Source organism: Aethalodelphis obliquidens, unplaced genomic scaffold, assembly GCF_003676395.1.
Source record: "Aethalodelphis obliquidens isolate GAN/ISIS:26980383/991018 unplaced genomic scaffold, ASM367639v1 scaffold66, whole genome shotgun sequence".
NCBI classification, from domain to species: Eukaryota; Metazoa; Chordata; class Mammalia; order Artiodactyla; family Delphinidae; genus Aethalodelphis; species Aethalodelphis obliquidens.
The window spans coordinates 1,959,991-1,977,941 of record NW_020838010.1 but is presented as its reverse complement, the minus strand read 5'-3'; the positions used below and the strand labels follow the sequence as shown (position 1 = coordinate 1,977,941).

General features: G+C 34.8%; 1 protein-coding gene and 1 non-coding gene across 4 annotated transcripts in view; both read right to left on the bottom strand.

Moving 5' to 3' along the window:
* The window catches only part of COL4A5 (collagen type IV alpha 5 chain), a 218,174-nt gene that overhangs the window by 20,352 nt on the left and 179,871 nt on the right, over window positions 1–17,951 (bottom strand). For 2 of the 3 annotated variants that reach the window (XM_027089424.1, XM_027089423.1), the window contains exons 37-41: window positions 10,075–10,201; window positions 7,238–7,318; window positions 6,491–6,589; window positions 5,877–5,927; window positions 4,389–4,574 (exon numbers count right to left, since the gene is read on the bottom strand). In XM_027089424.1, coding sequence (XP_026945225.1) covers window positions 4,389–4,574; window positions 5,877–5,927; window positions 6,491–6,589; window positions 7,238–7,318; window positions 10,075–10,201 — 544 coding nt within the window. The remainder of the gene's footprint in view (window positions 1–4,388; window positions 4,575–5,876; window positions 5,928–6,490; window positions 6,590–7,237; window positions 7,319–10,074; window positions 10,202–17,951) is intronic. The other variant, XM_027089425.1, reaches the window with a different exon arrangement.
* On the bottom strand, window positions 13,689–13,899 carry LOC113611033 (small nucleolar RNA U3). Its single transcript, XR_003429328.1, has one exon. It is a non-coding gene; the product is annotated as a small nucleolar RNA U3 (small nucleolar RNA).

The following is a 17,951-nucleotide window of genomic DNA, read 5'->3' as shown; positions in this document are numbered from 1 at the left end:
GTAAGTAACAAGGAAAACTTCAGATCATATCATAGCAAAACTTCTAAGACTTTAATTTCTAAAAGGTAACATTTTAATGAGTTATATGCCAAGTCAATTTTGTACATGAGGCTCTCAATCCATTATTTCTCAAATGATCTAACAAAGTTTAGCTGAAAAACAAAATAAAACAAAAATCTCAAGTCTTGTATATACGTGGTAATAACTAAAGATAAGCTGATGAATTGACTGGTAAATTTTAAATCCAGTTTCCACTTAAGGTTGTAGTCTTCAACTGTTGCAAAGAAGAGAACGCTGCAGATACCAGATTCCAATAACTATGTAATTTAGAGTACATCTGGTAAATAAGTTGTCAAATCAGTTTTAAAGTAATGTGGCTACTTTCCTTTTTCTTCTTTGAATATATTCTAGTGCCTCAGAAGAAAACAATATTCTAGCTGACAGTAAAGTCTGGAAGTGATCAAGGCAGCAGACTTCTATGTAAGTCAGATAGGACAGGACTCAAAATTACTTCAAAGAATACCCTAGTCTTCTCTTTATCTTGGCAATAGTTAAATATCATGTGTTTGTCTTAAACTTTTTGATGACATCCATTTAGGAAAAACACAAGAAGCAGTTAGTAGGGGTTGATGGAGCTTTTGAGTTAACAGAAAACAAGAAAGCGAAGTCAAGGCCCAGTCTGCTATCTATAAGAGTCTCCTAAAATGGCAGAAGCAGCTTTGCTCCATCATTTATCATATTTATAACTAGAATAAGAGGCCAGATCATAAGCATCAAGCTATGTAACTGCCTTTGTGGAAAGATGATACATGTTACTAGTAGAACAGACACTTAACGGAGTACTGGAGAGCCCCAAGTCAGATTCCCAGCTATGCCAGTAACTAACAATATGACCTGGAGCAAGCTTATTAACCTCTTTGGGCCTTAGTTTCCTCATCTGTGACTAAACTTTAGACAGGTTTCTCTGAGCCCTCTTCTCAACTAGGCCTCACCCCTTGGCCCCTGGCCTTGGTCTGTTGAGTCCAGTTTCAGCAAGAATCCTGCTAAGTCAGTTTAGGGAGAGCCTCCCCACCCTTGATATCTGATCAAGTTCCTCATTGCTTATCCTGATGTGTAAGTCCTTGGACTGCCTTTAGCGAGAACTCTAACAGGCCAGTTTAGCAAGAATCTGCTTACCCTTGATGTCTCCTTTTAGTAATTTTTCATCCACTGACTCCTTCACTCTGCTAGTGGACTATAAATCTCCATTTGACTTTGTTGTACTCAGAGCTGAGCTCAGTCTCTCCTATTACAATAGTCTCTTCCCTAATTCAATAGTCTTGAATAAAATCTGTCTTGCTATCATCAACAAATGCCTTGTGAATACCTCTTTGACAAATGTAAAAATGAGGTCCTTCTAGATCGATAATCTATGGTTATATGAAATGATGGGTTTGTGGGGGAGTAAAAAACCAGGGAATTGATTCACACAGAGATAGACGGCTTCCTAAAAAGAATCTTGAAAAATTATGAATTTTAAAATCATAAGAAGAGAAAATTTCCTGCCATTTCCAATAGCCAGAACTCAGGATTATACTTTTTCCCCTTTTAGTTCCTCCTTAGAAATTTGAAAAGGGCTATTTATCTTGAAAAATAATAAACACACTCAGATATTTGTGGTTCTTTTTACTCCTGATTAGGTGAACATCTTTTAATATGAATTAGCAGTTTTCTAATGGGCAGCTCTTGGTAACTTTTCTTGGGTGTGTACTTTTTATATGTATAGGATGAAAGTAAGATTAAAAGGTTTCTAGTCTGTGCTGGTTGCACTGACTTTTTTATTTACTCTGTGCCTATTAGTCCATTTACATAGCAGCAGAATTTAGAACTTTGTGACAAACCAAAATGTGAAGATGGGATGGTTTGAAAAATTACAAGAGGTATGGCTCGTCAAGAATTGCGTATTTGCAGGATCTGATAATACATATTATTGTTTAAAAAGAATGTCTTTTTGAAGAATATTTCATTTACATTAACAGATACGAGGCAAAAATAGGAAATACACTCTAAAGGTAAACGTAAAATAGTATACAATATACTTTTGAGTACTAAAAATTTTCAACTAAAAATGACACAAATATATGAATTTTAAAATGATAAATCAGTTTTCCTAATTAGGTAATTTTGAGTTATTCCAATAGACAGAAAAACTGGACTCTGCAAGTTCCTGACAACTTTCAGAGATAGATCAACATGTAAGAATTGAATTGGCATATATGCTCTTAAAATATATTCAAACACTTGAAAATATTAGGTACAGGTGTATATACACCTATATACACACATATACATACACTATATATGTGTATATAAATAATATACACATACATATATATATATATAAATATAAGAAAAGTTTCATACTTCATGCAGATACTACTTTGGAGTTAAGGAGCTAACCTGTAGGACCTGGATAGGGATCAAAGTTCACCAAGGCCCAATGTCATCATTAACAAAAAGGAAAAATATCAAAATTGTTAGAAATATCAAGAAACTAAAGCATTACACTAACTTCTTTCAAGTTAAACTTTAATTCAATAAAAGAATACTCTGCAGCTCATATTCATGCATCTGTATATAAACCAAACTATCACCACTTCACATCAACACTAAAATAAAAACAGCACATGTAACAAATTTTGAAAGACCAAAAATCATTTTGATAATAATTATTACTATGAGTGTAGACGACAACAATCAATTCTAAGAGCAATTGGGTTTAAAATTCCATTTTAATATGTAGTTTATGAACAAATCAAGGAGTCACAAATACTCGTCAGATGTGTGTTCTTTTCTGACTACTTTTGTTATTATTTCTTTTAGAAACAGTTATTATTATTATTATTATTTTTGCGGTACGTGGGCCTCTCACTGTTGTGGCCTCTCCCGTTGCGGGGCACAGGCTCCGGACGCACAGGCTCAGCCGCCATGGCTCACGGGCCCAGCCGCTCCACGGCATGTGGGATCTTCCCAGACCGGGGCACGAACCTGTGTCCCCTGCATCGGCAGGCGGACTCTCAACCACTGCGCCACCAGGGAAGTCCGAAACAGTAATTTTTAAAGAACCTTTGTGACTGATGTCTTTATGTTGACATATTTTAGAGTAATGTTCAGCATTGAGCTCTATTACTAGTAAGAATAAGCAGCCACAGTGCTGATTAAAATACAAAAAATGATAATAGTTTGGTTTATTTGAATTATTGCATGCATAACCAAGCAAGATATTTGTGTCAATTCTTTACATTACATGCAAGAGAATTAACATGGCTGAGGAGCTTTTCACTGCTTTTCTTCAGTAGTAAACCAAAGTAAAACTTTAAATAACACTCTCTATAAACAGTCAAATCAGATCAGATAAAATCTAGTTTTGAAAATGATCTTCTAAACAAAGTATGTGATTCCATTTAATTCATGTTTTTAGAGCACACTGTATTAAAACTGACTGCAATCTCTTCAGAGTTTATGGAAATTTTCACTTTTAAATACATTTTAAAAATGGGTCAGAGACCTTCAAAGGATAAAAAGGCAATTGCTTTGTTTTTTTAATCTTACATTTCGCTTATTTTTAAAAAATCGATGAGGGCCAAGTTTTCAATAATTAGAAATATAAAAATTGAATATCAAGTCTCAAGAATGTATTAATAATCTATCTCCAGTGATTGAGCTCAGCGACATTAATTCAGGATGAAAATGAGCGTTTCCAAACTTACTAAAATGAAATGACACAGCACAAACACAAAATGAAAAGTGAACATTGGATGCAAAACTGAGACTACTAGAGCAGTTAACACAAGACAAATGAGGTATAGACATGAAGCTGGTATGAAGAGATCACTATTCAATTTAATCATGCTGTGATGTTGAAGATAAATTTGATTGCCTAGCTCCTAGAGAAGATAAAATTTCTTTATTGTGCTTGGTGACATTTGCTGATCATATGACAGAACCATAGCAACACTTTTGGTATGGACCACAAGCATCTATTGGGTGATCACTAAAATGATTTCTGTGATGACATGCTGAGAAGCTCACATTAAAAATGCAGATGACATTTTGCTGCCAGGTTATCAGTATAGCTTTATGTTTAATAAAAAGACTAATAAATCCACTATTTCCTTTTTTCCTCCAAGTTGGTATGTTTTAGTTCAACTTTAAATGATGAAACGCATTACTGAAAAGAATTATTAGATGCCATGGAAATGGATGGAGCTATGAATAAAATAAGCTCTTTCTTTTTAAGAAGTTCTTTGGATTATAGATTCAAAAGTCCTAAAGACTGAATAACCTACCAGCAAAATGAAATAAACGGACTAATAAATAGACCATTCCCCTACCACTCATGTACATACCTGGTCTCCCTGGAGGACCTTGGGGCCCAGGGTTGCCTTTAGGGCCTTCCAGAGCTGGACCTGGAGAACCAGGAGGGCCTGGGGGACCCTGCAGACCAGGGAAACCATGAAAGCCTGGTTCACCCTTTGGACCTGGAAGGCCAGGGTTTCCTGGAATGCCAGGTAATCCTCCATCACCCTTTTGACCTATGAAAGTGAAGTCATGTTAGAGAACACATTAAATGATACTGAATATCAGGCTTGTCTGTAAGACTAAAGCTGCTCCCACTTACTAGAACAAGTAATGGAATTTACTGAGGTCATTTCTACCTCCTACCAAATCCCCAGCCCATCCAGAAAACCCATACTGTTATTTCTATGTATAGAAATATAGAAACAATAATAACTTGCATCCTAAAAGATATCCTTTGTATTAGGACACAGAGCAATGATCACATGACCAGTAGTTATGAGAAAAAAGGAGAAAAATAGAAAAGTATAAAATATCTGCAACAATAGGTTAGAGATAGCTGGAGGAAATTCCTAACACAAATGTTTTGAGACTAATTTTTGAGACCATTGGAAGATATGGATCTTCAACGGTTGCTGTGTGTCCCCGAAGACCATTCTATCCAAGATTTAGAAACATAATCTAGATGAACTCTTTTCAACACCTTTTCTACACCACCGACATGCTTGAGAGCAATAAAACAGTCGCACATTAGACTAATAATTTTTATGTTGGATTCATGAAAAAAATACAGGAATTTCTAAGAGATCTATGTGTGGTTTGAAAAAAGCCTCCATAGAATAGCCAATGGTCATTTCAGAACATAAACATACATATCTGTACACACATTCAGTCATTTAATTGACTACTTGGTGCTTACAATAATAGTAAGAACAAATGAGGGAAGGTAGATGTGTGTGCACACCTACCCATCCAAAATGCAAGATGTAAATTAAGATGGAGTTTTCAATAGACATTTTTATTATTGGTACATATTTCTACAGTTTTCTTATATTACCTTGGTTTTGGTTTCCATGGGGAGAAAATAGTGTTTTTCTTCTGGCTAAAAGGGCTTTTAAAAACTTAGTGAAATCTACCTCTTCGTACAATTTTGCTTTCTTTTTTAAAAAATTTTAACATCTTTATTGGAGTATAATTGCCTTACAATGTTGTGTTAGTTTCTGCTGTATAACAAAGTGAATCAGCTATATGTATACATATATCCCCATATCCCCTCCCTTTTGTGTCTCCCTCCCACCCTCCCTATCCCACCCCTAACACTTATTTATGAGGTTAATGAAGAGATATCTATATGTAAATGTTCTTAATGGTACATTTTTTAGAGTACAACTCTTTATACTAAGTTGCTAATTAAGAAATGCTTTAAGATGTAATTCTAGCTTTGAGTTGTCTGGGGTTGTATGTGGAGATGCATAAGTAAGTGTACTGGAGAGTATTATATTTTATGGACTGATTTAGCATGCTTCATTAAAGTTTACCAGAAAGTCCTGGAAGTCCAGGGGGTCCTGGGATTCCAAAGCCTGGTTGACCTGTTAGAGCATAAACCAAAAATTCTCAAATAGATAATAATAACTGAAACAAGGACAAACTATTTTTAGATGATTTAGGTTTTTCGTAAGTGCTGCAACGTATATTATGTGAAACATGAAGACATTTCCAACATGGAACTACAATTCTAACATGAGAAAACCATATAAACTTATATTCTATTTGTGATGAGTGTTATCTTTAAAAACTCATGTCATATGAATATATGTGTGTATATATAAATGGAATAGAGATTGCATAGTGAAAGGAGGTCATCCAGAGTAGTTGACTTCTTGATGACAAGAAGTTGTCCAGGTAGCTTCTTGACATGAAAAATTGAACAAGAAAGGATATGGAGTTCTTCATAAGAGGGAGGCAACTTTATCGATAAATGTGAGGTAATATTCGCAGGACGGAGTGGAAGAAGGTAATTAGGAAGGGAAAAGTATGTGGTAGCTTAGAGGGTAAGAAAGACGATACAATTTCACTCTGGGTAAAAAAGGGCAAAAGTTAAAGTAGACAAGAAAGAAATTAGAAAATTAAGGACAATAAAAAAATATAGCACCTGGTTCACCCTTCTGTCCAGCTGGTCCAGGAATACCATCTTGACCTGGTTTGCCTTTTTCACCTGGAGGCCCTGGTGGCCCAGGACGACCTCCACCACCTAAAGAACAGAGTACAGCAGGTTACACCTATCTTCCTAATTCCCTTTTCCTTACATATCCCCAATTCTTTCCATTTTGGCTTCAAATAGTTCTACCCAAAAGACACAAAGTGTCTCTGGGACACTCCTTTTAAATCATGAAATCTTGTGGAAAAGAAATACAGGATAATTTGAGAATAAGAAACTGCTTTATCATTCATTCAGTATTCAAAACATTTCACTTTCTCATTTTAATCTACCTTTAGAATATATAAGAAAGCAAGATGTGCATGTGTGGGGGGATGGAAGTGGGGTGAATTATAGGCCTTGTATGGGGCCAAAGGAAGTGATTTGCTTTAGAATTCAGTAAACAAAGAAAACTACACCTTGCCATTCTAAAATAATCAGAGTGTCTACCTACTATTATAGGATACTTGAAATAACTCTCCTTGGAAAAAGTGAGCCCCCAAAATAAGGTCCCATAATAATAATTTTAAGCAACTTTTATTAAGAATTGCTCACTTCGTACCTAACAGGTAGTATTAAGTGAATGATCACCATGTTTCTTTGTCTTGAAAATGTTCACAGCTCCCAGAAATGATCTGACTTTCCAAAAATGAATAAAGCCTTAGTATAACAGAACAGCAAACCCTTATTTTTCATTCTTACCTACAGGACCAGGTTCTCCTGGAAGGCCAGGGTTCCCAGGAGGACCATTAATACCTTTTGGTCCAGGAAGGCCTGGGGTTCCTAGAGTAAAGAGCTCAATTTAATGATAAAAGAAAAACCACACTGCTTTGAGAGCTACAATTCAAATTTACAATTTAGAGTGTTAGCATAGAAACAGTGAAGAATAGAAAGAAAACCCAAAAAGATGCTGGTGTTTGCTTGATGATTTAAGAATAATTTTAAGTTTTAAATTGATTTATCCAGAGGTTGACATTATTTTATATTCATAATAAAAACAATTATCACATATTATACTGGTAGAATTAATTGGTAGGATTCCATTGTATGGATATACCAAATTTTTAAGAATCCATTCATTTCTTGTTGGACATTTGGGTTGTTGTCAGGTTTTAGTTATCATGAATATCTATTCTATTTATGGAAACCTGGTCTACTTAGCTATTATGAGTAATGCTGCTATGAATAACTCTGTGCTGGTATTTTTGTAGACATAAGTCTTAATTTATCTTGGGTAAATACTTGGATAGGAGTGAAACTGCTGAGTCACAGAATAGGTATATGCTGTGATTTATAAACAAACAAACAACAATATTTGGGAATTCCAGTTGCTCCAGATCCTTGTACAACATATCGTGATACCAGTTGTTTTAATAATAGCCATTCTAGTAGAAATGTAGTGCTACCTCATTGTGGTTTTAATTTGCATTTCTTTGATAGCTAACGATATTGATCGCTTTTGCACGTGTTTATTGAACATCCGTGAACCTTCTTTTGTGAAATGTACGTTCCAAGTCTTCGGCATTTAGAAAAGTGGATTGCATGTCTTGTTATTATTAAGTTGTAGAAGTTCTTTATATATCCCAGATATCAGTCATTTATGAGATACATGTTTTGCAAGTATCTTCTCCTAGTCTGTAGCTTCCCTATTCATTTTCTTAATGGTGTCTTTCGATGAGCAGAAGAAAAGAAGAACTCAGTTTCTTTAAAATAAAAAAAGAGTGTGGAGCAATTGGACATCTGTATGAAAAAAAATGAACCTTGACCCCAATCATACCATAAAACTATTCTTCTTCGAGACAGACCATAAACCTAAATATAAAACCTTAAACCTTAAACATTGAAAGTTACAGAAAAATTTAGAATATTTCCATAAACCTGAGTAGGCAAATATTTCTTTAATAGGACACAAAAGCACTAACCATGAAAGAAGAGTAAGAAAGGACTTTATTAACATCGCATGACAGCATTAAGAGAGTGAAAGGCAAATTCGAGACAGAAAGAATCTATTTGTAATACATATCCAGAATATATAAAGAACTGCCCTGAATAATAAGAAAAAAGGCAAACAACTCATTAAATAAGAGCAAAAAAACTTGGAGCAGGTACTTCATAAAGATGCCAAATGGCCAATAAGTATATGAAAAGGTGTTTAACATTGTCATTCATTAGGAAAAGGTAAATTAAAACTTCATTGAAATACCTCTATATAATCACAAGAATTGCTAAAATTAAAAAGACTGACAATATCAAGTGAGGTGAGGATACAGGCAACTGGACATTTCACAACACAAAGTACTAACTACTATATGATTATGGCAAGCCACCAGGAGCCACCCATGGACATTCATACATTGCAGGTGGGACTGTAATGTATAAAATCACTTTGGAAAACTGGCACCATCTACTAAAGTTAAATGTACACCTACCCTCTGATTCAGTAATTCTACCACTAAGTTTTTGTGTGAGAGAAATGAGTACACGTGTCCCGCAAAAGACGTGTCAAAGAATGTTAATAGCATCTTTTTCCTTAATAGTCCCAAACTGGAAACAACCCAAAAGTCCATCAAGAAGAGAATGGGTAATTGATTATGGTTTATTTCTTCAATGGAATATGATGGAGCAATGATAAAAAAAAAAGCACAAAAACTGCTGACTGGCAACAAGATAAATGAATCTTACATTCATAGTGATGAGTGAAAGAAGCTAGACACAAAGATATATACTGTATCATTCCATTTATGTGAATTTCAAAAACAGGTAAAATTAACTGGTGGTGATAGAAGTCATAGTAGTGGTTACCTGGGGAAGGGGGGTGTCACTGTGAAGGGGCATAGGTAAACTTCATGGGGTAAGGGAACTGTTTTATACCTTGATGTGTGTGGTAGGTGCATGGATATATATATATAATGTAAAAACTCATTTATTGTCTTGTACATTTTACTGTATGCTATACTTTAATAAAAAGGTGAAGGAAAAGATAACCAAAGGCCCAATGCATCCATGCCACTGTGCAATCCAAAAAACAAACAAACAAACAAAAATACAAGCGTAAACAGAGCAGGTACTATAACAATTGAGTTCAGACCACCTACTTGACTACAGTGCTTAAGTCCCTTTGCTTGCATGACTCAGTCCTTATCATTTGAATGAACTGCATGATTGTTCTACCAACAGCTACCCACCTGTGCCTGAGTACAACATTCTAAGGGAATCAGCAGCAGGCTGGGGCTTAGCAGTGTACATTATCACCTAGCAAACTAGTAAGGCCTCTTAGTTGACTTGTGGCTAGCAGTCAAAGACTCAAAAGTGCTCTCTGCCCACAGGATATTGTCCTGCTGAGTTGGTAATGCCCATTTTCATTTTATACAGAAAGAAATTTGGGCAAAAATGTTAAAGAGCTAGTTCGAGATTGCTTTGCTGGTCCATAGCTAATTGAGAAATAGAAAAGAAGTCTGTCAATTAAGAAGTTGCTTTGTGACATGGGTTAGAGTAGATAAGAAAGGAGAGAAGGAAGCATTTAAGAAAAGTAATATTACCAGGGAATCCAGGAAGGCCTGGTTGTCCTTTTGCTCCAGGGCTCCCCGGTAATCCAGGCAAACCAGTATCTCCCATAGCACCTTTGATACCAGGGTTCCCTGGGTATCCCGGCAGACCAGGTTCACCCTAAAAACATGAATAGAAAGATAAAACTGAAGTCTCTACATGACTTAGATTTTATAACAACATAAAATTATTCATAGAGCTTCTACTGTATGTCAGGCACTCTACTAAGTGCTTTACATAAATTGCTTCATTTAATCATCACAACAGCCCTTTGGGTTAGGCTTTATCATCTCCATTTATAAATGAGAAAACTGAATCTTGGAGAACTCAAGTGCCTAAGGTCTCTGGTAAGTAGCAGAACTGGGATTTGAACCAAGATCTGTCAGACTCCAGAGCTCATGCTATTCCCATGATATGTAGATGCATTATTCTCATTAATCCTAACTCTGTAAGAAAGATACTATTATTATTCCCATTTGATGGTAACGCAGCTAATAAGTGGTAGAATCTGAGTTTGGGTCCAGGCAGTTTGATTTCAGAACCTGTGATCATCATCCCTAGTATACTACAATGAAATTCATGGCTTACAATAAGCACGTCAAACAATAATTACAGTAGGTTCTACTGTAAAAGGGAAATTTCATCTTAACATGAAGAAGTCTATCAGTTCTTCAGTGGACATCTCAAATCCCATTTCCTCCATGAAGACTTCCAGGACAGAAAGCCTACCCTAAAAATTTAGGGTAGGTTCTTATTCCATTATGTTTATAATGCTTTCACATATGCATGTCTTGACTCTTCAATTACACTGAAAACTTCTTTGGGGTCAGAGATAATTCATATATAAGCACTTTTGCTCAACGAACATTTGCATTGTTTTCTTCTAATAAAGCCTTAGAAGAATTCATACCCACTTTCACAATTAAAACAAGTTTTTCCCAACAACAATGAGAATATATGTCATAACACTAAATCTACCACAGTGTTCACTGCTCTGCTCATGAGGACCATGACCTGTCCAACAAAGTGTTCAACATCACCTGCTGAATACTCTCTTTTTCATTTAGTGCTTATGCTTGGCTAGGTGAGTAAGATCATATATTTGTGACTCAAGTGTTTCCACACTATGGTAAAAGCTTTTTAAACTAATGACTTTTCTCCTTACTTCCCTTTCTTAAAAAACAATTAACAATCTTGTGCTTGGAATATATGTATTTCTGTCTGAACCATTATAAATCAAATATCTAGCATATTTTTACACACATAATAGGTATACAATTGAATTTTGGATTGAACTGGTTCCAGCTTACGTACTTACACAGAAAAGCTTTGAATAAACTATCATAATTCTTCTTGTTATTGATGAACCAATGACATATATCAAAATTTAAAAAAACAAGAAGAAAATTCCATTATTCTGCTAATGGTAAACGTGAAATGCAGTAGATAAACTTCTGATTATTTATAATGAAGTATTTTAAATTCTACAAATAACCCCAAATTGTAATTTTGACCAGTTCTTGTTCCCTGATACAGTTCTTCTTACCACTGTATGGCCCTACTCCTTCAAACCAAGTGAACTGTAAAAAAGAAAGTAAATTTTCACTAGGACTTCTGAAAAGTACTACAATTTGCTAGTTTAAGTTTCACCTAAACTTTTATTATTCATACACTTGCAGAAAAAATAATGAGCTTCTAAAAAGATAAGCAAGAAGATAATGAAAAAGAGTACTCAGAAAATCAACAACCTGGCCAAGAATCCTATAAATCACACTGAGAAGGGAAAATTCTAGTCTACTAATACTCTCAGCAAAAGCTAGGCAAGACTTAAACCACACTTATCCATACACTTAAAGCACAAATATCTATATTTATTCTAATGTCAAGCTTTGATATAATTCTTTTTTAAATTTAGATATAATTGACATATTAGTTTCAGGTGTACAACATAATGATTCAATATGTGCATATACTGTGAAACGATCACCATAGTAAGTCTAGTTAGTATCCATCACCATACAGTTATAAAATTTTTGTTCTTGTGAGGAAAAGTTTTAAGCAATTTTCAATATACAATATAATTTATTAACTATAGTCACCATGCAGTATATTACATCCCCATGACTTATTTAATTTATTGCTAGAAGTTTGTACTTTTTAACCCCCTTCACCTATTTCACCCACCCCCACCCTCCCCTGCCTCTGGCAACTACCAATATATTCTCTATATCCATGAGCTTGGTTTTTGTTTGTTTTATTGTTTTGATTTTATTTGTTTTTAGATTCCACATATAAATGACATCACATGGTATCTGTTGTTCTCTGTTTGACTTATTTCACTTAGCGTAATACCCTCAAGGTCCATCTATGTTATGACAAATGGCAAGGTTTCATTCTTTTTTATACACCACTTCTTTATCCATTCATCCATCAGTGGACATTTAGGTTGCTTAGCCACTGTAAATAATGCTGCAAGAAACATGGGGGTGCATATATCTTTTCCAGTTAGTGTTTTCATTTTCTTTGGATAAATACCCAGAAGGGGAACTGCTGGATCATATGGTAGTTCTATTTTTAATTTTTTGAGGAACCTGGATACTGTTTACAGTCCCAGAAACAGTGTGCAAGAGTTCCTTTTGTCCACATCTTTGCCAACACTTGTTATTTTTTGTTTTTTTGATAATAGCCATTCAAAAAGGTGTGAGGTGATATCTCACTATTTTGATTTGCATTTTCCTGATGATTAGTGATATTGAGAACCTTTTCATGTACCTATTGGCCATAGGTAGGTCTTTTTTGGAAAAATGTCTATTCAGATTCTCTGCTCATTTTTTTGTGTGTGTGTGCGGTACGTGGGCCTCTCACTGTTGTGGCCTCTCCCGTTGCGGAGCACAGGCTCCAGACACGCAGGCTCAGCAGCCATGCGTGGCATGTGGGATCTTCCCGGACCAGGGCACGAACCCACGTCCCCTGCATCGGCAGGCGGACTCTCAACCACTGCGCCACCAGGGAAGCCCCTCTGCTCATTTTTTAATCAGATTGATTTTTTTGTTATTGAGTTGAATGAGTTCTTTATATATTTTAGATATTAACCCCTAATCAGATATATGATTTGCAAATATTTTCTCCCATTTAGTAGGCTGCCTTTTCATTTTGTTGGTTTCCTTTCCTGTGCAGAAGTATTTTAGTTTGATGTAGTCCCACTAGTTTATTTTTTTGTTTTTGTTGCCTTTGCTTTGGAGTCCAATTCAAAAACTCATTGGCAAGACCAATGTCAAGGAGTTTACCACTTGTGTTTTCTTTTAGGAGTTTTATGGTCTCAGGTCTTATGTTCAAATTTTTGATCCACTTTGAGTTGATTATTGTGTATGGTGTTAAGATAGTGGTCCAGTTTCAATTTTTTTGCATGTGGCTGTCCAATTTTCCCAACACCATTTATTAAAGAGACTGTCCCTTCCCCACTGTATAGTTTTGGCTTCTGTGTTATAAATTAACTGACCATACATGCTTAAGTTTATTTCTAGGATCTCTATTTTGCTCCATTGATCTATGTGTCTGTTTTTGTGTGAATACCATCTTGGGTTTTTTTTGTTTTTGTTTTTTTTTAACTCTGACAGCGTTCTCTCCCTCTTACTCTCCCAAAGGAAGAGAAGAACAATCATCAGTGGCTAGTGGCAGTTGCAGAAGTAACACCAAGAGCTGACTTCACACTCAGGAGAGAAGGCTGCACCTCCTTCTCGTGGTTTCGGGTGCTCTACACGTTCATAAAAACTTCTCTAGTAACAAACTATACAAATGATCCCTGAAAATATAGTCTTCATACTTTTTTGATTACTATAGCTTTGAAATATAGTTTCAAATCAAGGAGTGTGATGCCTCCAGCTTTGTCCTTTTTTCTATTGCTTCAGCTATTTGAGGTCTTTTATGGTTCCATACAAATTTTAGGATTGTTTGTTCTATTTTCTGAAAAAATGACACTGGAATTTTATAGGGATTGCACTGAATCTACAGATTGCTTTGGTAGAATGGACATTTTAACAATATTAATTCTTCCAATCCATGAGCATGGAATATCCTTCCTTTTATCTGTGTCTTCTACAATTTCTTTCATCAACATCTTACAGCTTTCAGTGTGCAAGTCCCTTGGTTAAATTTATTCCTAGATATTTCTTCTTTTTGATGCAATTGTGAATGGAATGGTTTTCTTAATTTTTCTTTCTGCTAGTTCGTTATTAGTGTATAGAAACACAACACATTTTTTAATATTGATTTGGTATCCTGCAGATTGACTGAATTTGTTTATTAGTCCTAACAGTTTTTTTGTGTGGTCTTTAGGGTTTTAAAAATATATAATATCATGTCATTTGCAAACAAGTTTTACTTCTTCCCTTCCGATTTGTTTTTTCTTTCTTTTCCTTGCTTAATTGCTTTGGCTAGGACTTCTAATGCTATGTTGAATAAAAGTGACAAGGGTGGGCATCCTTGCTTGTTCTTAATCTTAAAAGAAAAGCTTTCAGCTTTTCACCATTGAGTATGACGCTAGCTGTGGGATTATCATGTATCTCCTTTATTACGTTGAGGTATGTTCCCTCTATGCCCACTTTGTTGAGAGTTTTATCATATGTGGGTATTGAATTTTGTCAAATGCGTTTCTGCATCTATTGTGATGATCATATGATTTTTACCCTTCATTTTGCTAATGTGGTGTATAATATTGTTTGATTTGCAGATGTTAAGCCATCCTTGCACCTCTGGAAAATTCCCCTTGATCATGGTGTATGATCCTTTTAAAGTATTTGAGTTTGGTTTGCTAATATTTTATTGAGGATTTTTTCATCTGTGTTTATCAGTGATATTGGCTGTAATTTTCTCTTCTTGTGGCCTCCTCGTCTGGTTTTGGTATCAGGGTAATGCTCACCTCATAAAATGAATTTTGAAGTATTCCTTTCTCTTCTATTTTTTTGGGAGAATTTGAGAAGGATTGGTATTAATTCTTCTTTAAATGTTTGACAGAACTCACCAATGAAGCTGTCTGGTTCTAGACTTTTATTTTTTGGGAGATTTGATATAACTGAAAATGGAATATATCATCCCTAATGAGTCAAATTTAACATTGTGAAACTACCTAACAAATACAGTAACACTGTAAGACTAAAATGCTTTTTAACAAGCCTGAAACTAGAACTGCTTTCAAGGTCACTGTGCTGTATAACAGGCACTCCACGTAGAAAAAGGAGTCAAGTTGATACCTATTTTGCTGTTAAAATCCAAATTGATTATCTAAGAGTATTTGGATCATAGTCATTCTCTACTATCTCTTAATAACAGAATCTCGTTTCCATTCCATGCTATAACCTAAGACCTGGAATAAAATATCAGGCTGACCTCAATATACAGAATAGAAGACATCAAAGTTGGTGAAAAAGCTAACACTGCTATTGTGTTCCACTGTAAAACTGAAGAAGCACTGCCAGTAGAAAAAAAAAACACAGTACAATGAGTTGAAAATATTTGGTGAGAAAGGGTAAAAACCATACCCTGTTTTATGGCAAGAAGAGTATTGCAATAGTAGTCCAATCAGTTGGAAGTTGTGGTTCTCACATAATTATTAAATTTTTTTACAGTTCAATTTATATTTGGAGATTAAAGACACCATGAACCAAGCCATATATAGGTTCTTCTTTAGTTAGGAAATATTAACAATAGGGATTTAAAGCGTGGATGCAGAGATACTCTTATTTAACATTTTACTAAATGATATAGGAAAGGGAGTATAAAATAAGATCTTCAAGTTTGCATGCTACTTTCCTCTCCCAGGTAGTGAAATTTTAAGCTAACAGGGACAAATTGATAAATAAAGGCTCAAAGCTGCCTGAGCAGGCCAAAACACAGTACATGGGATTCAATGAGTATGTGTAAGGTGATGAACTTAGAGAAAAGGCGATGAACTTAGAGAAAAATAATATGAACTAAGTTTATAAAATAATGAACCCTATGGTATCCTTTACCACCCAAGGAAGATACTACCTTAGTTGCTATAAGTCTATTCAGAAAATCTATTCTTTATGATTCCGTCTTGGTAAATTTTGTGTTTTTAGGAATTTGTCCATTTCAAAGTTATCCAATTTGTTGTTGTACACTTGTTCATAGTATCCTCATAATCCTTTTTATTTCTGTAAAATTGGTGGTGATGTACCCTCTTTCATTTCTAATTTTAGAAATTTGAGTCTTCTCTCTTTTTCTCTTAGCCAACCTAGCTAAAGGTTTTTCAATTTTGTTCATCTTTTCAAAAGAACCAACTCTTGGTTTTACTGATTTTCTCTATTATTTTAAATCTCTACTGTATTTATTGCTGTTTTAATCTTTATTATTTCCTTCCTTCTGCCAGCTTTGGGTTGAGTTTGTTCTTTTTCTAGTTCCTGAAGGTATGAAGGTAAATTGTTGACTTAGGATCCTTCTTCTTTAATGCAAGCATTTACACTATAAACTTCCCTCTTAGCATTGCTTTTGCTGGATCCTATAAGTTTTGGTATGTTGTGTTTTCTTTTCCACTTGTCTCAAGATATCTTCTAATTTCCCTTGTGTCCTCATCTTTGTCCCACTGGTTGTTAAGAGTATGTTCTTTAATTTCTACATATTTGTGAATTTTCCAGCTTTCCTTTTGCTGTTTACATTTTATTGTAACTGGAAAAGATACTTTGTATGGTTCCAATCTTTTAAAATTTATCAAGACTTATTTTGTGGCCTAACATATGCCCTATTCTGAAGAATGTTTCTTGTGCACTTGAAAAAATAGATACTCTGCTGTTGTGGGTTGGAATGTTCTGTATAGGTCTGTTAGGCCCAATTGACTTTGCCCATTTAAAAATTGGTCTATTTGCTTTCTTATTGAATTATAAGAGTTTTTAAAATATACTCTGGATACAAATCTCTTATCTGATATATAATTTGCAAATATTTTCTCCCTTTCTGTGGGTGGTCTTTTCACTTTCCTGATGCCATCATTTGTAGCACAAAATTTTAATGTGGTTCAATTCATTTATTTTTTCTTTGTTTGCTTGTGCTTTTGGTGTCATATCTAAGAAATAATTACCCTAACCCAAGGTCCTGAAGATATATCATGTTTTCTTCTAAGACTTTCTGCTTGTCAATTTCAGCAAAAAAGCTATCTGGGATTATGATAGGGATTGCTCTGAGTCTGTAGTATGATTAGATTTTAAGAAGGATTAATGGAGGTTAGAAATATTATGCCACATTTAAAGAATACAGTCATTAAGTTTAAGAGTTGAAGAAATCTTAGGTACTACCTAGCCCAGCTGTCTCATCTCACAGACAAACATTATGTATAGAGTGCTTTATAATTTACAAAGTGTATTTTTAAATCTAACTGAAGCCTCACAATAACTCTGTGCAATAGGTATAATTCTTCTTTCTATTTTACTGACAAAGTAGTGAAAATACAAAAGAATTAAGTGACTTACAAGGTCATGTAGACAGACTCGGGACTCAAAGTTCTGCCTATTGATTCCCTGTCCAGGGTTTTCAGTGTACTATATTAATTATGCTTTTTGACTAACAAGGACACTCTCTCATAAATTGTGTCATTTGTAAAACAAACTACCATCTGACCTTTTACCACTATCCTTACTTCTTAACAGCTCACTAATTATAGAATTTTTTCTTATGCTTGACATCCCCCAATCATACTATCATGTCTTCTGAAACTTTTATTCTACTCTTCCTTTACAATATAGGCAGGCACTCTTCATTTTGCATAACAGTATTGGACTATAAAAATGAAAATGCAAGATGAAACCATGTAAAGAGATTTTAAAAATCAATGGGAAAAATATGATCATTCTATGACCTG